The sequence below is a fragment of the Lytechinus variegatus genome, chromosome 2 (genome assembly GCF_018143015.1).
Source record: "Lytechinus variegatus isolate NC3 chromosome 2, Lvar_3.0, whole genome shotgun sequence".
NCBI lineage: Eukaryota > Metazoa > Echinodermata > Echinoidea > Temnopleuroida > Toxopneustidae > Lytechinus > Lytechinus variegatus.
The window spans coordinates 57620-80012 of NC_054741.1; the positions used below are offsets into that span (position 1 = coordinate 57620).

Below are 22393 nucleotides of genomic sequence, written 5' to 3' on the forward strand. Positions count from 1 at the left end.
TTAAAACCTGTCTCCTTATACCAAGTAATTTATAATATACCTCGACCGAATTAAAGGGGTATTCTGGGCCCAACAATATATTAATAAATTGAGTAAAATTAGTAAATTGCTGAAAATTCATCAAAATTTGATGAAAAAAAACAAAATTCTTGAATATTAAAAATTAAACACTGTATTTTGCAACTGATATTACTGAGCAGCATGTGGCCATGAATATGCAATAAATGGAACGATAATGCCATATCCTCTAGCTCTTTCCCCTTTTTTTATTTTATTGAAAATTTGAAATGAACTCGTAATTGTCTCAAATGTATGTCACCGGAGTAACAAAATGATGATCTTTGAAGCAATATTCTGTGTGGACAAAATTTAAATAAACCTAATTTTGTATGATACAACAAATCCTCATTTCATATTCCTGGAGACATGAATATAAATTTCACTGAAATAGGGCCTAATGCAAATGTTAAAATTTTTTTTTCTACTTGTGTCCAATTTTTATCAATTTGTCAGTGTTTTGTTTGTCTCACTTTACTGTTCGAACCGTATTATTTTCTTCAGCCTGTGGTACCCCTTTAGGAAAAGGTATATAGCGGGGGATGTTGATTAGTGCCAAGATATATGATCCTTTTTAAAGATTTTTTTCTTTCAAGATAAACCCCTCAAAAAAAGTTCTGCAACTCAAGTTTGAGTGCTAATAAATTTCTTAGTGTGCCATCATCATATGTAAAAGTGGTATCATTGGAAAGCATGATTATTCTTTACGATCATGTGTCATTTGTAATGCTAGTGTTATCATGAAATACACAGACATGATAAATATGCAGCAATGTAAAAAATTAAATGTTGGAAAATTTGTTGCCATGTCATGTTTGAGTTCTGCAACTCAAACTGCAAGTTTGAGTGCTAATAAATTTCTTAATGTGCCATCATCATGTGTAAAAGTGATATCTTTAGAAAGCATGATTATTCTTCTTTACAATCATGTGTCATTTGTAATGCTAGTGTTATGAAATACACAGACATGATAATACGCAGCAGTGTTAGAAATGAAATGTTGCAAAATGCGGCGTTTCCAATAGGGAATTTCCAATTGTTTCGAGGATGGACCGAGTGCATTCACTGTCACCTGCATGGTGGAAATTCTATAGAAATGGAGACTCTTGTTAGAAATCAATGCAATTTGCAACTTTCACTTCTGACTTTTCTCAATGTTCAGGGTGATTGCATATTCCATGATTACATAATCACAGCAAATGGCATGTCATTGTAAAGAGGAATAATTCAGCTTTCCAATGATACCAGTTTCATCTTTTAAAACTTCATTAACCAAAAAGATATCCCCAAAACTGAGTTGCAAAACTTTTTTTGAGGGGTTTATATCATTTATATATGTGTTTGAAGACATTTTATGAATAGACCCTACATTAGAAAGAATAAAAATAGCTGATGAAATTTATGGCATGATAACCATCATTGGCAAATACTCTATCATGAGCATGATGAGTGAAGTCCGTGAAGAGCATTTACAAACAAAAGAAACTGATGAAAAGTGGGATTGCATTTTTTTGTACAGAATCTCCATCGTAATCTCATGATGGGCAATTTTTTAAAAAATCTTTTTAAAGCTTATTCGATAATTTTTAAATTAAATTAGTAATACTACCTGATGCAATTTCATGTTTAAAATGTAATAATTCAATTTTGTAGGCCTATATGATAATGAATTGCATTCCTTTACCCTTTCATAGACAAGATTTTAAACTTGTAGGATGTGCAAATAATCATAACTAAATCTAAGTTAAATCTAGATCACTACCAAGACTATGCACAAATTATAGATTTTGCCTCTAATCCCCTAACAACAGCTTTCTCTGCCTTCTGTGCAGTAATTCTACCCATGTTGTTAAGAGCTGATTTGTTAATGGATAATACTATACAGATTGTGATGTCAAGCGTTGATCTCAGATGTAAATAATGCATTATAGCCATTGCTGCGAGATTGCCGGTTGTAACAGGGGCCCTTTGTTAGCACAGTGTTAGTGAAATGTTACGCTAACAGCGTTTATGTGTGGTCGGTACAGGCCTTTACTAATTAATCCCTGGAATATAAAAGGAATCAGATTCACAAGTGAATTTCTGCGGATATCATTTCTGACATGCCTCAGTATTAATTGTTTTTAATTTGTCATGTGTGAACGATTTGCTAAGCTGTTGGTTTCAAATCAGAGATGAGCTTCCAATCGTGCCATGAGCATCAAATTCAAAAAGTAAAATTATATTTAATAATTGTGAAATCTATCTCTGAAAAAAGGAAACCGAGATTCAGTATAAATTTTTCCTGTCATGACCATAAATTTTCTTCATAAAAAGTACATGAATACAAAGATATACTCTCATCTTTCATTTGAGACCCATCTCAACCTTCATTATGCATGCATGACTGAGTTAGAACAATTAAAAGTAGTGGTATCAAATTTCCATTTGCACGAGCAAATTAGGATTTTGAGTGAGTTTTGCTGCCTTTTACTGCTATCTATTTTGAAAACAAGTTTTATAATTTGAATATCCATTTTTTCCTCTTCCATATGAGACCTGCCTAAAATATGAATTTCGCCTTGTCAGGAAAAAGGTGCATGAACGCATTATGGTATCACGCTTGGTGTCCATCTGTCTGTCCGTCCGTTAATTTTTCCTTGTAAACGTGATAAAATCAATTTTAAGTGATTGGTTAACATTGGTTTGACTTTTTAAAAATCTGAGCTAGAAGGTCACACTTGTCACCTGTATCTGTGATATGTTACAAAAATGAAGCCCCCAAAAAAATTGCATTTGAAAAAAATAATTTAGTGCTTCAAAAATTGAAATATAAAGTGACCGGAAACACCATCTTAATTTCATCCCATACACTAATGTGTACCATTTAGGTGTCTATAAGACGCCTATTTGCAAAATCAGGGTTTGCCTTGTAGTTTTAGCTTTTCATTCTCAATAATGGTTGTTTTCAGGGTTTATTAGTTCTTATACATGCACTTGTACACATGTTTCATCTTGGTTTGAGAATTTTTTAAATCGGCTGCTCACAAAGTTAAATAATACCTTTAACTTAACCTAGGCTCATATCATTTGGTGTGTCTGATACTAGCATGGAAAGCCTATTGATCTTGAGGTCAAAAGGTCAAAGTCAAACTGACATGTTTTCATCTTACCCTGCTGCAGTCCTTGTACAAGTAATAATTTTAGATTAACTTAACCTAGATGTTGTTTGAAGGTTTGCATGGTGGCATGTACAATTGCTGATGTGGTTTACGGTACACCATGTGGAGTGTTATAGAAACAGTGGATAGAAGAAGAGAAGAAATGGATAGGCGAGAAAGTGGAGATTTGAGAGTAGAGTATTCTTTCTTTTCAGGACTACATGTATTTTCAAATCTCCACTTTCTCGCCTATCCATTTCTTCTCTTCTTCTATCCACTGTTTCTTTAACACTCCACATGATGTACCGTAAACCACATCAGCAATTAACTTAACCTAGGCTCATATAATTTGGTGTGTATGATACTAGCATGAATCCCAGGAAGCATTTTTATTTTAAGGTCAAAAGGTCACAGTGACGTATTTCATCTTACCCTTCTGCAGTCCTTGTTAACACAATAACTTCAGTTGAACTTAACCTAGGCTCATACAATTTGGTTTGTATGATACTAACATAGATCCTAGCAATATTATTGATTTTGAGGTCCGAAGGTCAAAGGTGAAGTCGCCATCTTCCACTTTTCTTGCTTGACCAATAGCTCCATTTTCCTCATTACAGGCGGGCGTATTATGCGCTCGCCTTAGCGACACTCGATGTTACAATTGAAGGGGAGAAAACCATTATCTTGTTTCGCTTTAAGTGGGTCACCCCCCCCCCCCCATTTAACATTCCACTGCCTCGTCCAAGCATTCAAGCAAACTATAAATTGTCTGTCACTTTGTTGGAAATGCACGTTTTTCAAAGATCTGTCCAATGGGTGGAAATCAAGCATGTTTTCATGCAACTTTTGCTCTAACAAAGGGTCTAACGTGAAAGATGAAAAAATTGATATCAAAGTTATGAACTTCGTTTTTCGAATACATAGCAGTAGAAGCCAGAAAAACTCACTCGAATTTGTAATTTGCTCGTGCAAATATAAGTTTGTTAGCACCACTTACCATTGTTTGAGTCATGCGTGCATTATGTACATTGAGATGGACTTGAAATGAAAGAGGGAAAGTGTATCTTTTCATTGATTTACATCTCATGAAGCAAATCTATAATTTTGATGGTAGAAAATTACACAGAATTCCAGTTTCCTTTGTATAGTAGGCCTATTGGAGATTTGGGTTCAGCCAGTTTGAGATTTAGTCTTATGGCCCTGGTTGGGGATTCCATTTCTGATTTTGATCTTTCATGAGCTTTTTTATCAAGGCCGTTAAGGAATTTCAAATTTCCACATCTAATTAAAACTTACAAATACAGATTCATTTGCAGATATACACTTTAATAAACCTTAAAATTTAACTTCAATTTGAAATCATGATGTGATGGACAAAGGACTATTAAGGTTATCCCCAAAGATATTTGATTTAATAAAAAAATTGTTTGAAATGCAAAATTGAAAAAAAAAACACATACACAACATGCGTTTCTCATGGATGCTCCACTCAGCAGTGACCCTCCCTTCTTTACTTTTTGTGAGTGACTGGCATTTTACATATCCACTGTCTAGCTTCAATCTCTGTTGAACACTTCATTCATTTCTACCATTGCATCGACACCTTCAGCTTTTTCAGTGCCTTCCCTGTCGACGCTGAATGTTTTGCATTGCTCCTCTAAACAGTGTGACAAAGAATATCCATCGAATGCCAAACATTTGCCTGCAAGTCACCAAGGATGTGCTACCAAAATTGAAGCTAGACACCACTTATGTGACATTTACTTGCAAAAAGGCTAGCAGAAGGGATAACATTTCATTGAAATTTGCAGGGAAAAGATGTGAGTAAACCAAAACCTTACAACAAAGTTGGTTTAAATAAAAAAAAATGGGAAAAAGTAGGTTTAGTACCCTTCGCCTTTGAAGAACCTTGACTGTGACCCTAGACTACTTAGTTTTGTGAATGCAAGCAAGGTGTCAAATGAAAATTGCAAGAATGAATTATGTATTCTTCATAATGTTGACCTTTGGACTTCTGTTACCTTTTTATAAAAACACTGTATAATCACATATTTGGGGGAATAACTGAAGTTGTAATGCTAAACCCCTCAAAAAAAAGTTAAGAAATCTGAGTTAGGCCATTAATTTCTCCCAACTCCTAATTTTGCACAATGCATAAGCTAAGAAACGAGCAGAAATGGTCATGAAGAGTCAATGAAGAACATGATTCTTTTTTTCTGTGTCAATAGAAATGAAAATCCTTTCAAATTAAGCCCCTGCTTCATTTTTGTTGTGTTTTATGCAGTGATGGTTCTGTGAGATGGCTTGAGTCGTGTTTTGAAATACCCATGCATGTTTGTTTGTAATGTGTTTGCTTTTGCAGAGGTGTGTTCGTTTCCATGTTAATGTTGATGCTAAGGTGCATGAAAACAAACGAAACTGCTGAGAAACTCACTCATCACCACTAAAAAAAAGAACAGCGACTTTCAATATTGTGTCATTTTGCAACTTTTGAATTTTGACCTTGTCCCGCACTTCAAGGCACTGCACCTCCATGAACCATAGGGTTAGGTTCATCATGTAGGGTATCATTTTAAAGAGAATTGAACGATCTTTTCTTTGGTATCAAACACACATTACTATTCACTAAAACTGAGGAGGATTATCGATCAAATTCAGATTTCCAAACTTTTTCTGAGGTGTTTATATATCTGTAGAGTTAATCTCTGCCACCCCCCCCCCCCTATTTGAAATGGAAATTAAGAATAATACTAAACTGGATAGTATATTGCCTCATTGGTCGATATCAATGGGTAATTTCTTTTGCTTTTTTATTATATTTTTATGTGTTTTTGTCTCGCCTGGATAGTAGAGCGTGACTACAGGCGCCACTTTTCCGATAGCAGCAGCGTAGTCAACATTGAAATCTTAACCAAGGTGAAGTTTTTGAAATGTCATCATAAGCTAGTTCATGAAACTTGGACATAAGGGTAATCAATTATAACTGAACATCCTTTACGAGTTTCAGGTCACATGACCAAGGTCAAAGGTCATTTAGGGTCAATGATGTTTGCCTTATTGGGGGTATTTGTTGATTACCATCATAAATTTGAAAATTTATGGAACTGGTTCATGAAACTTCGACATAGATTAATAAAGTATCACTGAACATCCTTAATGAGTTTCAGGTCACATGACCAAGGTCAAAGGTCATTAAGAGTCAATGAAGTTAGATTGTGTTGGAGGTATTGTGGAATTGTCATTAAGTTTATGGAACTAGTTCCTGAAACTTGGACATAAGAGTTACCATGTATCCCTGATTATCCTTTGTGCATTTAAGGTCACATAACCAAGATCAATGGTCATTTAAGGTAAATAAACTAATGGCCGTGTTGGGGGTATTTGTTGAATTGGCATCATAACTTAGACAGAAGAATGGATCTACACATGTAGTTCATGAAACATTGACATATGGATTATTACATATGTTTTGCACATTTTAGGTCACATTATTATGGTCATAGGTCATGTTGGGCCAATGAACATTGTAATGTATTATCATATGAGTGTTTTCTATTGTGAATTTTAAAAAATTATTCAACAGCTGTTTTCAAAGTCTGCACTGTTGCCAAATTAAATCGCGTAATGCAGGCATGACAGGCGCTCCACTTGTTTTATATAATATAAATGAACTATGCACAAAAATGAAAAGACAAACCGTCTATTTCTGCTCCAGAAATATTTTATTTAATATCAAACAGCCACAAAACAGAAAATGGGAGAAAATGATGTTAATAAAATTCCATTGTTTACAACATGACAGAAATATGGAATTACATGTACAAAGAAGCTCAATAACATTAATACTTTACACTGCATCATACATGTAATATATCAAGGGCATTTAATAGCATACATCCAAAATAAAATGTCTTAAGTTGGGTACAGCTTCATCTATCTCTCACTCTCCTCTCATTGCATTCCTCTCTCTTAAAACAAAATATAGACACTATACCTCTAAAATATATTGCCATTACAATAAATTCAAACTATCTTCATCAAATGTCATTCAATTCAATGATAAATTTTGACCAAAAAAATTGTTTGATAAGATTCTTTGTTTATGATGATATATCACTTCCCTCCCATTTAAAAAATAAAGACATAAACCTTTAGAAGTGATTTCTATCCTTAGATTGAGATATTCTTCAGGCATAAGATATAAGAAAATTAAATTCATGAAATGAAATAAAATACATACATATTATCTTAAAATCAAGGAACCCTACTTCACAGAGTATTATTTGGAGCACAAGATTTCTCTGCCTCGGCACCTTCTGTCTAAAATAGTTTGCTGTTGAATTGAAGAATTATATCTTCACTGGAGACTTTCAAATGTAAACTGAAGTCTTTTCTAACAGTATTTACTTTGACATTCATCTCTTCTTCGTTTTCTTGTGCTCCTCAGAATATATTTCTAGATAGATGGCGCTATTTAAATGCCTATCATTATTTTACGCTGAAATTTGCAATCAAGCCCCAACTCCAACATTACAAACTTAAGTTAAGGATATGATCCCGGGGGGGCCACTTCCATTCACGAGTGGATACCATGCGCAACCATGGGGTCGCGAAAAGCACCCTAAACACGTAATTTCCATATTCTGAAAATGCACCCCTTAACAAGTATTGGCGTGTGAAACCCTACCCTCAACAAGTATTGGAAACAAAACGATACTCTTGGCAAATATTGCCTGAAATGAACCCCTAAACAAGTACAGGAATGTTTTATTGTTACGGGTCCTTCGGTCGTCTGCTTTACCTTATTTGGTTTAGTACGACCCCACCTTCTACACCTCGCACAAATCGTACTCTAAACACGAAGTGTTGGGGCAAAAAGGACATCCTTTATAAAACATTTTTATTTTGTTGTATCATCCCCGCAAATTCGACCCTAAACACGTAATTTTCCGAGCGAAATAGATACCCTTTTTTATTATTTTTGTGTTTTTGACACCCTTATCACGTTACGTACGTAACGTGCCCTATCGTGAAAAAGACATCCTTTTTACGTGTTTTTTTGGTCGCGCATGGTATCCACTCGTCAATGTAAGTGGCCCCCCCGGAAATGATGCTAGAAAACGCCATAATAGTGGAATTCATCACAAGAAATTAATCAAGATGATTTACATGATTGAACTTGATACATGTACCTGTAAGCCATTTAAGATGATGGAAAAAAAGGGTTGGGGAGTTAATACAACCTACACATTTTGTATAACTCCAAAAATTATCTACAGAAATATAATATGAAAACAACTTTACCACAGGAAGAAAAAAATATCAGACTTCAAATTCAAATGTTCTATTTTAACTTTGTCAAACCACAAAGAAGTTGGAACTTATTAACAATTTGGACACTTCTATTAGCACCTTTACATAGAAACTAGCTCCTTCCCACACCACATTAACAATCTATATCAACATTCTGTAATTCTTTCTTTTTCACCAAATAGCTTTTCACCCCCAAAATAGCACACATTCAATAAACCAAACATAAACCTGATCCACACTCAGTGAGCCTCACCTTGATCTTAAAGGGGATTCCAGCCTTGGCCATAAAATGGTTGTGTTGGGAAGGAGAATTAATAAAACAGAATGGTGAAAATTTGAAAGAAATCGGACAAGCAAAAAAGAGAGTTATAGCTGCTTTAAAATTGAGATCACTAATACTATGCAGATTTCAAATTGGCAACTGGGTAAGTAAATCATGACAAGGGGCAAGGAAAACTTTCCCATAGGCCATTTACTTAATTATTACGGATATGTGGTTTTCTCTTAAGTACCCATTCCCCTAAGGCAGTAATCAAAATATAACCCATGTAGTATATTGTTGCATGTCCTCATGAAAGAAAAATATAATTAGCAATAAAAAGGTTTGGGGAAAAATACATTTTAGCCATTATATGTATTTGAGTACATGGAATAATAGTCCTTGCCTTACATCACTATGACATCTCATATGCGGCCAATTTGAAGTCTTCATGTGTATAGTGATTACCAATATTTACAACTTTTAACAATTCTTTCTTTTTCTTAATGTTTTTATTTCATTTTCAAGATCATAGCCCCCCCCCCCCCTTCATTGATCATAAACAGCAACATTTGAGCTTTTTCAGTTCAAATTTTTTATTTTTTTATTTTTACCTTACACATTCGTTGTTGTTTTTTGGATAAAAACATAATTTGTGTTGAAATCAGTTTTTGAGCAATTTTCAGTGTAACATGCAGGTACCTACCTACCTGTATAACAATACACAGAATTTGCTCCTCAAATGATGATTGATGATAAAACACTGGCATTTTTTTTTTTCACTTCAAATTTATCTATGGAATAGATAGGGTTAAATTGATTGATGGGAGATATTAATAAATTTTGCAAATTATTAAAGGACAAGTCCACCCAAACAAAAACTTGATTTGAATTAAGAGAAAATCCAACGAGCATAAATTTCATCAAAATAGGGTGTAAAATAAGTTATGATTTTTTAAAGTGTTTTTTTTTTGCTTAATTTCACATAATAATTACATGCCTGTCCCTGTCGGTATGCAATTAAGGGAACTGATGACATCACTCACTTTTTCTTTTGTATTTTATTATTAGAAATAGGAAATAATCTAATTTTCTCCTCATTGTCTTGTGAAACAAAGTTTTATTTCTCACTGAACATGTAGAATTACCATTGTTTAACATTATATAATTCAGTCAAGTTTGGTCCTTATCATCAAATCTGTAAAAATTGAAACATTGTATAATTCAAACAATGAAAAACAAAAATAGTGAATGAGGTACATCATCATTTCTCTCCATGTGACTAAATTGTGCATATAACTATTTTGTGAATAATAAGCGAAAATTTGCAATGTCTTCTTATTTTACATCCAATTTTGATGAAATTTTCAGCATTATGCTTGTCTGATCTTTCTCTTTTGATTCATATCAACATTTTTATGAGGTGGACTTGACCTTTAAAGTATTATACTTGTATATGGTACAGTCCAGGGGACCTGTTTCATAAACCTTGTTACAAAAACTAATTCGCAATAAACAGTTAAAAGCTACTCAAATCATTCATCATGACTGGCTGATGGTAAATTTGTTATGGAAATTGTGCATTTAAAAAGTCTTTGTGAAACAAGATTCTGGTGATTCCTGCTGACTAAATATGAAAAATAGTCCAAAGAAAAATTTAATTCTTTTCATATTCAAACTGATCTATTTATAAACAATTCCTCATAAAGGAGCTAAAACCAAATATTGAATGCGTTCAAAAGCTATGATCAAAATTTAAGTTCATTAAACAAGGTCATTTTTATAAGCTAAATTGTATAGTAGAAATAAGAAAAAAAATGATATACAGAGAAATTATTAAGTTGTATGTGACTCTCTACTATTGATTAATTTCAGTTAACTCTAACTCTATACTACATTAATTTTAGTGTCTCCTTTATACAATAGTGCCTTATAATACCATCATATAAATGTGCAAATAATGCAATATTAAACTGATTATAAATAGGTGAGATGATAAGTAGGGTACCAGCCCAAAATAACACAAAAGTTGCATGCCAGGGAAAACCATGATCATAGTATTAACACATTCAGAAAGGCTAAAGATAGATATGAGTTGTTTGGACATTATGAAAAGATGAGATGAACGATTTACAGACATAAATCATATGAATCCCTTGCAGTACTCCCTTTTTTTTGTGTCCCATTCACTTCCTACAAGCAGATGGTGCTAAAAGATGCCTGAGAATTTAATAATTGGTTACCATAGATACAGTCTACTTGAAATATAAGGCAGACTACACTTAACAGTGATGCTTCTTATCTAATGATAGCACTTTGTGTCATACTTGAAATCCTACAACAATTTGTACAGAATTTACATTATCACCCTTACCTTAGCATTTAGTTTACATTGAATTTTATTTCAACATTACTTTATAAAAATGACTTAAAAATAAAAGGGAAAGTATGAAAAAATAGCACAGCTTCTTTCATAGAACATAGCTTCAACAAAAAACTTTATAAACAAAAATATCACAGTTATCAATAGGAAATTGGACTTCAGTATTTGAAAAATAACTGACGTTTGCAAACATCTCGTTCACTACAATTGACAAATAAGGTAATATTTTTTTACAAAAAAAAACAATTTTAAAAGTTCAAATGATTAGTAAATATAGTTTGTAATGATATATTCTATTTACAAGATAAATATATTTACGTTTATTTCCCACGATCATTCTCTCTTTAATAAATAATCTTGCAAATTTGATCATGTATATGTCATCTTTACACCCACAATAAATCAAAATTCAAACTTAGATTTCAAAATTACATTGAACTTTGTTTTTCATGACAGACATGATTATAAAATAAATGCAAACATCAAATTCTAACCATTTTCAACTTATTTACAATCACAATATAATCTTAAAATGGTTTGTTACAGAGTAACAAGTTGTACTGTATTAATAATAACACCATGTTTCTTTTTTTTCTATGATTATCACAAGAAAGGTGCCTCTTGCTCATTTCATAACTTATTTAATGCAGGGTCTTATCCAAAACTAGCTAGTAGTAGTAATAAGCACTTTACCTTGAATAAACCATATGAAACTCTTATATTTGACACAAAGCCATTAACAGAAATGGATAACAAAATAATTTTTTGCTGTTCATAAAAATAGAAAGAATATTAACAATAATCACTGATAAAATATAATTTTTTCGTAGATTCTAATTGCACATTCTATAAGCAATTCTGAAAATAAAAACCAAAATAATTGTACGAAGCAATTTGCCTTCCAAACACTGAAATCTAACATTGAAATAAAATGTTATGACTGAATTATGCACTATGCTCACACCTAAATGAGAGCACATCATTTGTTATCCATCTCTGATTCAGTTCATTATTTATTGTTGTATCAAAAAATATGTGAAAAATAATTTTCAAAGGGTAAATTTAAAACTATGGCAGAAGTCAATATTTTAGTTGATAGATATTTTTACATTTCATATTTTTACAATTCTGCATAATCATGAATTGTTTTTTCAGTAATTTGATTTTTTTTTTCATTTGCAACAATGACCATCAAAGAAAATTAATTTTGTGATTTTTAAATGCAAAATTAGTGAAAAGTAAGCTATCACAAAATTTCAGCTTATACAGTATTCTGTTCTAATATCAGCCAGACCTATACGGGAAGTTAAACCAATAAAAATAAATACAGAATAAAATTGCGAAATAAAGAAAAATACTTCAAGGAAGAGTCAGCTAAAGGCATTACAAGTGTTAAAAAACAAATATCGGCAATGTCACAAAACATTAAATAGTGTTTGGTCTCTAAGACTACCTACATGTACATCAAAATGATAGAGTTAAAATAATCTAATATTGCACTCTAAAACAGACCTTATCCATACAAATGGGAAAAAAATGTCAACTACTGCTTTTACAAATGATATTAATACCTCATGATTTTCATAATTAACATAAAAAATTATCGAAATAGATATTTTGATTCTTGAAGTTTGACTGAGTTGCTATTCAATACCTACGGGAATGCTCTTATATTAGTAAATTAGAAATATGCAGCAAATGAAATTTTGTTTGAACTTTAATCCTGAAAGGACTTGGGAGACTCATCATACACACAGAATTTCCATTTGAAGGAGTACATAATAGCCTTTTTCTAGTGGTTTGTAGTTCATGGTGTAAAGCATATGTGTGCCAAATTTTGAAACTACCGTGCAAATGTCGGCAAAGATCAGAAGGGGGCAATCTACCCCCACTTCCTCATTACATGAGAAATAGCCGTATCTTTTTTTAGGATAAAGGATATTGATCAATTATGCAAATACTAATCAAATAGATAAAAAGTAAGATAATACACTTGACTTCTAAAATCTCAAGGGCTACTCATCATACACAAGAAATTTCATTTGAAGGAGTACATCACAGCCTAAAAATCCATTTAAAATACACTCAAAATGCACAAAAGCACTGGTTACGATTTTTTTTCAAGCAGTACTGCATTTGCAACATCCTATAATGTTATAAACATTTTGAAGCATATGTAATCCACATAATACAGTACATCAAATATTATCTCTATGTGGTATAAATCATCATATATAGACTTCTCTGGACTATTCAATAATACATTGCAAATTACTAATTGACGATTGAAAGAAACCAAATGAGTGACATGAAAGAATCAATGAAATATGAGTGAAAGTAAGTTACAAAGTCTGTAGACTGGTATAAAATACTTCTCAAAATTGAGAAAGAGAGTCAGATTTTGCTCAAGGTTCAACTCAATATAGCATTTTTTTAGATTTACACCTTATAAGCCCAATAACATAGAGGGAATCTTAACCTTTGTAAAAACTAAGAGATGTGTTTCAGTACTAATAATGTTCTTAGTGTGTGAAATATCTATTCAGGTGTTTATCGTATGCATGTATGTCTTTGTGTTCAAGAATGAAACTCGGTCATAATAACATTGTCTTTAAAGATTTATGTCATTTTTGTTTGTATTTTGCAATGATTTATGAAGACTGGTTTCAGATGTAAACAGGATGTCAGCCAGACAAAATGTTTATATACAAACACTGTTTTCTATAGAGAGAAAAACTGCTTTGTTTTAAACTGTACATCCTTTGTTCATTTGGCATACACAAGGCATCCATACAGATAACTGATAAGCTTCAAAGATCCAAGGTGAGGTCCAATGGATAGTCTTCCTTCAAGCATCAGTATACCTTGTATCCATGGTCTTCAATTCAGGCAGGTTACCCTGAAAAAGAAAGAAAAGCAGTAAAGTGAAGCAGGGATCAACTGAGCAATATGAAAGGGGAAAATGCATTCTTACAATTTAAGATAAAGTGCTCCCAGTAACAAATGTTCATTTGCATCTTTTTAATCTTTCTTTTCTCATTTCCAGTTGTCAATTGCATCATATTTGTTAACATTATGCCATTCACAACATAATTCTATATTATTCCACAACATAAAGTATACAGTGCGTCCCAGAAAAAAAGGAAACCAGGATTCCATTCTTTAAATGCAAAGGAATCACAATATTTCATTTCCATCAACATAAAATTCAGTTATTCCTCTCCATTTTGATTCCTAATATGAGAAACTCCACGTATTCATGAGGACAAATTAAAAATTTTTATGTCAAAATCAGATTGCGCAGAAAAATTGGACAGGATTGATTCATGATGTGATGGCCGATGATGTTCAATGACTTGCTCATTAGCATTCTTTTGTGTTCATTGTTAAATTTCTCTCACTGATATCTGAAATGAGAGTAGATACAGATTTACTTGTGAGTTTCTGGGCAAATCATTTCTGGCATGGCTCAATATTTATTGTTTGTAATTTGCCATGCGTGAACGGTTTGCTAAGCCTTTGGTCTCAAATTATAGGCGAGATTCCAATCTTATAATAGGTGTCAAATTGTTAAAAACATTAATTGTGAAATTCTATCTCTGAAAACAGGTTTCCTTTTTGTGGAACGCACTGTATATGAAACTTAATTTCTTGTGTCCATCAATCTTAAAAGTAATACTTACAGTGAGTAATCTGAAGGTCCGAGTGGTGAGGGGAGTGCTGTTTAGATTCAGATGGTTGAGTTTTTTAAGGTCCACCAGACATCGCAAACCGTCATCTGTAACCTGAGTTTCACATAGGTTCAGACTCTCTAACTCATGCATGTGTTCTGTGATCAGCTCCAATCCACGATCACCAAACTAATACACAAAAGACAGTTTGAAAGTATATACAATCAAAACGATGCAAGTTAATCATCTATAAATTGAGAAACCACAATTTTCTTGGCCTCGTCCTCTTGGACTCGAATGCGCTCAGGTCAAACCCAGGAGAATTTTAGGAAGTGCAAATGCCCAAAGTTGTCAGTTTCTGATATTGGAACTACAAGAGAAAGAGAGAGTGGACTATAGAGTATGCCCATCAATCCGTATGTGTGCACCATTATTTCTTACTTACTTTCATCTTTGGATTTTGTTCTTGATTCCAATTCATACAGCTGCACTGAAAATGATGTCACAACATCTTACAAGGGACTTTCAAAATTGTAACAAAAACTTTTCAGGTGGTTGGGTGAAAGTATTTTATATATAACAGTTCTCACATCTATTTCTTGGGATGAAACTATTAACTTTTTACGACAATGAATGGATATAATTCTCAACAAGATTCTAGGCTCATAAAACCATAGACGAATAATCGCAAGACAATAAGTGCAACATGAAATTCCAAAAGCAAAATTTCTCTGGCTGTATCAAAACTAATTCAACTGCAAATTGCAGTACTGTTATGGAAAGAGAAAATGTCATAGCTACATGAAACAAAGTTTCAAAGTGATATATCCATTCACTTTCCATCAAGCTAGAGTGAAAACTTTGACTTTGCCTCAGGGTCATTCCATCTGGATTCACCCAGTGGTTGCACCCGACCCTCTCAGTTTTTGTTGTAAATTGGTACACATAAAATTTGCCATGGCCCAAGCACAAAACAAAATAATTAGTCAAATCGGTCCGTCAGTTCTCGCTCTATGGCCCGCCCTTTCTCCTTGCTTTGACAAAAATGGGCATAATTTTCAACTTTCAATGGCCATTGCATCGTAACGTGTTGACCAATTTTCACGAAACTAGTACCATTCAAAAGGAAATTCAGAGAGGAATCTAAAAACATGCATCAAATAATGTATTGGAGCGATTTGTAAGGTCATGACCTTTGGCCTTTACTTTGACCCTGAGTTTAACCAAAGTTTAAGCTTAACAAAGTTTTTTAACTTGATTTTTTGTGTATGTTAATTATTAGTATGATATTGACAAAATATGTTAAAACCAATGATGATATTTTATTTCTTCACCTTTTAAAACTCTTCAAAGATACCAATTATCTGATCTGAAATTTCACTCTAGTCCCACATACTGATATTCATGTTAGTAAACTGTTTACCAGTCCCATGATACATGATTGCTTCCAATCTTAAGTTACAGCAAGGCTCGACATTAGCGGTGGCCCGGGGCCACCAAAAATTCATCTCAAGCAACCATTATTGAAAAAATGTTAAGTTTTGGTGGCCTGAATCGGGCAACCAATAATTTTCAAAGTAGCGCAATTGTTCTCCCGATTTTGCATGCATTTATCAACTTTCTACAGTTCAACTTGCAAGCCAATTTGTCATGCGTCTTTTTTGTTAATCAACACACAAATATACACACATAAAGATTGCATAGTCATGACTGTATGTAGGCCTACCGATACCGCTAGCATAAAGTAACTATTATTCAGCCGGCCATGCCGGCTGTCTGGCTGAGCTTTGCATGCATGAAACCACTGCATCCAGCTGTGCGCTAGCAGACTATTCAGACTCAGGGAGCTTCGATACGAAATGTTACTGCTAAGAAATCTTCTTTGGGCCACCAAACTTTACTGCTGGGCCACCAAAAAAAATTATTTGAAGGTTTTGGTGGCCCGAACGGGCCATTTTTAATGTGGAGCCTTGGTTACAGTATGCAAACACATGAAAAGAAATTAAGCTTATCAGTTGATAAATGAAATATCAAACATTTATGCTTATGAATACATGTAGGCACCTGATTAGTCTGATTAGGAATTTTGACACTGGACAATATATAATAACTCATACAGAGATGCCAACCTCTTGACACAAAAAAGCAGACTGAATATCCTCAAAAATCATATTTTCTAGTGAAAAATCAGATTTTCACGAAAACTCAACATGACCAGTGCAAGCCTGAAATTAAGCAGCTGCAGGCCGGGGACATTTTTTTTGAAAAATTGCCCCTTGGCTCGCGGGCTTTTTACAGGAACCGGGGGCAATTTTCTGGAACCAGGGGCAATTTGAAAACAAAGAATATAACTGTGAACTACACTCCAAATTTGTTTATAGTAAGTGCAGCTCCTGCAATTTTTTAATTAGTACAGAAATAGCATACTAAGTAATAGGCTTATTCAAACAACTAAGAAATCAGATTTAAATGTTTAAGTGTGTTTTACATGGGCTTATTTACTTTTCATCTTTAATGAACCACAAACAATGAACCCCCCAAAAAAAATATCCAAATGAATGAATAAGATTAACATATAAAAAAGAGAGAATTCAGATCAAATAATAAATTTAAGTTTTTTTTCATGGTTAGAATCACGGGTGTGGGTGAGTGTTTGTGCATGATTGTGACTGTGAGGTGCACTTGGATTGCATATATATTATGTTAAAGAAATGAAGAAATGAAATCAATATCTAACTCAGTCTATTCAAATTCCAGCACATAGCCACAGGCTACATGTAAATTTTTAAATGTAAATGTATTGTAGGTTCATGTACCTTAAGTTTTTCACAAGTTATTTGAAAACGCAGATCTTCACAGAAAATGCCTTTCATTCTGTTAGAGTCTAAATTCTGTGAAAATGTATTCATTAATAACTTAAATATTCATCACAATGAAGAAATCATGAAGTTTTTTGACAGTTTTCTAAAATTAACATAAAATCTAAACTCTATCTGAAACAGAAAATCACCATCACTTAGGCCATTACTGATAGAATTCTCACCCAGAGCTCTGGCAGAGAACATGAGCTCAAAAGCCTTAAACTGGCTAGCTAACAGCATACAAGTACCACACTCAAGTGCACGGCGTCCTCCTCCTATTTTTTTTTTAGATGGAGACTTGTTTGTTTGATGATTTATTGTCTGATATTTACCCCTCACCAAGAAAGAAATTAAAAAGCTATAATTCACAACTATTGATTTCGAATTAATAAGGCTCCGTTTTGACAAGACGGCGACTGTGAGGATAAAAGACTCGCACATCCTATGTGCTGTGAACGGGGATTTATCTCCTGTGCAATTCAAATTACTATATCACAGAATTGTGATATCCCAACTGGAAATGTGTGCATTATAAATTGCACATGGTGAAGTAGGGAAAAACTGTTACCGCTACTGGAAGCACGCGCGTACATGTATTACAGGGGAAAAAAAGACGGACGTAGCTCACTTTTTATGGTACTGAAAAAAAGACGCACTTGGCAATTTGAAACTGTGCTTATCGTAAATTGAAAGTTACTTGATTTTGGCTTTTCAGATAGTTAAATTACATGTATGATATGGCTTCACTGCTCACTCACGGCGGGCGCAATTGCACACGTGCGAACGACTAGCTGCACTGCACTGTGAACTGATTGAGAAATTACAGCTACGTGCGTGCTAGCAGCGCACAGGCAATACATACATACACAGCACACATATATGGGACAAAAACAGGACAATGACAGAAAGTCGGGAAATCGTATTTTTGATGGCCATAATTGTACTGTCGTACTTGTTTTATCGTACTAAATACGATAAAATCGTACTGGTTGGCATCTCTGCTCATAAGAAAACTGCTGGGAACCGCCATCTTGCTTTCTAGTCAGCTCTACTCCCCAAAGTGAAAACACCCTTGAGATCCTTGAAGCATCAGCATTGGATACATTCTTTATAATGATGATGCTAGAGATGGATGATCAATTGGACAGATAATCTAGCTACCCAGCAGGTATCCTTTTCACTGCCTCCCCATTGAAAAATAGACAGTATCTACATGTACATTTTGCACAAGTTGAGATATTAAGCATTTTGTGTTTTTCCAAAGCTGCTCAAAACTCTTTTATTTCTTAGTATTCTTTTATCATCAAATTGTTTAGAATATGCCTATTTATGGCTCTATGGAACCACACAGCTTCTACCACAACATGACGTCACAGTCTCGAGGCAGGATGTTCAATAATACTTGATTACCATTCTGTCTAACTTTCATGAACAAAGTCCATATAGTTTCTAAGTTATGATGACAATTCAAAAACTTAACCTTGGTTAAGATTTCAATGTTGATGAAGCCGACACCGTCGGAAAAGTTTAAAGCCGCACCCAAGTCTCCCTCTGCTATGCAGGCGAGACAAAAAAATGCCTTAACCCTAAATCTCCCGGGGTATTTTGATTCTTGTCATTCCCGGGGGGGGGCCATTATGGCCCCCCCTTAAGATCTCGGCCTCCGAAAACGCGAGCGACACAAAAATTTGCACGCTGGTAGTGTGCGATGTAATCTACATGGCTGTATGGTAAAATTTTCCAAAATAATGAGATTTTATTTTATATGAATTAATTATGCTAATTTATGCATAAATCATACTTTTTGCTCTAATTCACAAAAAAAAACCTTGAATGCTAATTTTTGGTAAAAATTTTCTTTGTAGCATTCTTAACAATCGTAATTAAAAAAAACTTTGGTTTGGAAATAAATTTCTTATGTATTTTATTGTTTTATGAATTTCTTATGTATTTCTTTGTTTTTTTACTTTTTGTTTTTTATTGTTTTTTCAATGGAAATTGTTCCAGACATAATTCTGATCATAAACAAGGCAAAATTAATTCAGTTTAATCAGTAAAAGTAGAAATAATGATACATTTATGAATTTTGGCTAAATACGCAATTTGCCTTGGATTTGTACATGAAATCACGTTTATGAGCAATTTTGGGTAATTTTGCATAATGTTGCGTAATGTCGTAACCGCGTACCCGGGCGTCACAAATTTGGTCTCAAAATTTGCGCGAGACTTGAATGTAAAAAGTCAGTGAGCTGCAAGGTGAAAAAATTTCGCGCAGCAGATATATCGCGAAAATTGTTGAGGGGGGCCATTATGGCCCCCCCCCGGGAGAATTAGGGTTAAGGTCTATGTTCAAAAAAGAATAAAAACATCACTGAGAGAGGGCATACTTAATTTGAATTCTAAAAGCTGAAGGTGAATGCAATAACCACTACACTTGTGTAATATAAACAACACCTACCTGAGTAGACCAGAGATTGAGTTGTTTAAGATTTGGTAGTTTAATGAGTGTTTCAGCACATCCACTTGTTACATGAGTAAAGGCCAGATTAAGACTCTCTAGATTACCCAATGGTCCAGAACTGAAAAGCTTGGCTACATCCACATCCGTTGATTTAGATGGAAGAGAAAGGGACTTTGGACCACCTTTTTCTTGCTGATGGGATTTTAAAAAAAAAGGTAGAGAGCAGTATAAAAAAGCTTCATAGATTTACATGTCTGTAGACCTCAATTGTAAAAAAAAAATCACATTCTATATTTCTTTTTATCCTATTTTTCTTTAAAGTTTTGAAAAACAGCAAATCATCATTCTTACAAGTTTTAAAATCTGGGGAGGAAATCTTATTCATTGCCACATTCCCCTTAAAAATCCTACTCATTGGCAGCTCTGAAGATGCTTTGAGCATCTAAAACCAAACATTTAAGCCTTATTTTGTTCCTAAATATTATCAAAAGAAGCAAGAAAGAGAGAAAAATCATTTCAAATTCAAGTCCGGAAGTTAGAATGACATTAGCCGACAGTAGCTGATGTGAAATGCCCAGTCTTGCAGGAATTTCATGAGTCTGAGATCTTGCTTAGAAATTAAATTGAATGATTTGGCGCATACTTTTGAGACTTTTGTGATAATTTTAAGTAAAAAATGTGAATTTTCCAAATTTCTGGGGAAACTGGCCCCCACCCCTGTTATGTACGGCCATGTTAACAACTAAATATTGCAGAACTACACTAAAAAGAATAATCATTAGAGGATTAAAATGTCAGATTTTAACAACATTGTGAGGTGTGTACTTAGCTGTTTTCAGAACTATATCCAACAGCTCGAATGAATAAAGAGAACGTGTTAGTAATGTGCACAAAGCATGGGCACTTTGGGCACATTTAAGCACTGTGTATGAAGAATTTGTACCAATTTATCATACAGGGTTCTTCATTGTAGTTTGAAAACTCAGTTATTGGAAAAATATTAGACATTGGTTATCATTGATTGGACTTCCAAAAAAAATCTGAGCTACAAGGTCTGATTTGTCATCGACGTCTACGTTATATCGTAAAAAGGAAGCCATGAAAACATTGCAACTGAAAATAATTATTTAGTGCTTCCAAAATATAACAAATCAAGTGACTGAAAACACAATCCAAATATCATTCCATCGACATGTACATGTATAGTGTTTTGAAGTCTAATTTAATTTCATATACATGTAATACAATGTGTTGCAATTAACCTCCTTGGGAGATCAAATTGTGATTGTTTTCTTCAGTCACAAATTAAAATATTTAAAAATTCATAACTCTCTTTTTCTACAATGGATTTTTAGCAAACTTTCAATATTTTTTCACTTTTCTGTGCTTTTGTAAATACCAATTTATGTCTGTTTGAACGTAAGTAGAATATTAACACTAACCAATTGTCTGAGAGCAAGTTGTCTTTCACAAAGTGAATCATACATAATCTGACCCTCATCAATACTCTTAAGAGCTTGAATAACCTGCATCTCCTGTTCCTCTGTGTCCAACACATCAAGTTCTAGCATCAAACACAGCATCTATATTAGGAATACAATTAAGGGTTATTTCTCTTTTATATCAATTCAAGTGAGTGATGCAAAATTAGATTCATGTACTATACAAGATTAATAATGTTTGCAATTATGTAATAATATGTAAAAATTGTTTATATTTGTAGCTTTATATGTTGCTTGGCTAGCACAATAAACGTCTTTGGATGGTGGGTGCGTTCTATATCATTATTATTGTTATTGTCATCATCTTCATCACTAGTACAACTACAGCTACTACATATATCTTTCTATGCACTCTACTAACCTCAGTGCATGTTATATTGCTGTTGAGAGCAAGGAGAAGGACCGGTTCAAAGAGACGTGGTGTTACAGACAACAAAAATCTCCTTCTTCTGCAACAACAGGAGATCAGCTTCTGAATCTAGATGAAACAAATAGCTACAGTTTATTATGAAGAGTTAGATAAAGATATGATTACAATCACAACAAGGCAACTGCACACCTTATGAATGGTCTATGACTCAAATTTGGAAGAAACAGTATTTTGGGTATTTTATAATAATAATATTAATAACGGTTTATTAACCCAGGCTAAAATTGAGCCCTAGTCTTGGCAGTTTCTCTTGCAAGATTGTGCCTTGTGTGCTCTTTGGTTTAATTTTAACAAGGCTGATAGAATTTTATTTGTG

At 33.6% G+C, this 22393-nt stretch overlaps 1 protein-coding gene across 1 annotated transcript in view; it reads right to left on the minus strand.

Moving 5' to 3' along the window:
- Positions 1-9558: 9558 nt before the first annotated feature.
- Positions 9559-22393, minus strand: part of LOC121406994 (C-Maf-inducing protein-like) — an 89478-nt gene continuing 76643 nt past the window's right edge. The window contains exons 13-17 of the mRNA XM_041597867.1: positions 22009-22125; positions 21588-21728; positions 20143-20337; positions 14836-15012; positions 9559-14051 (exon numbers count right to left, since the gene is read on the minus strand). Coding sequence (XP_041453801.1) covers positions 14001-14051; positions 14836-15012; positions 20143-20337; positions 21588-21728; positions 22009-22125 — 681 coding nt within the window. The 3' untranslated portion in view covers positions 9559-14000. The remainder of the gene's footprint in view (positions 14052-14835; positions 15013-20142; positions 20338-21587; positions 21729-22008; positions 22126-22393) is intronic.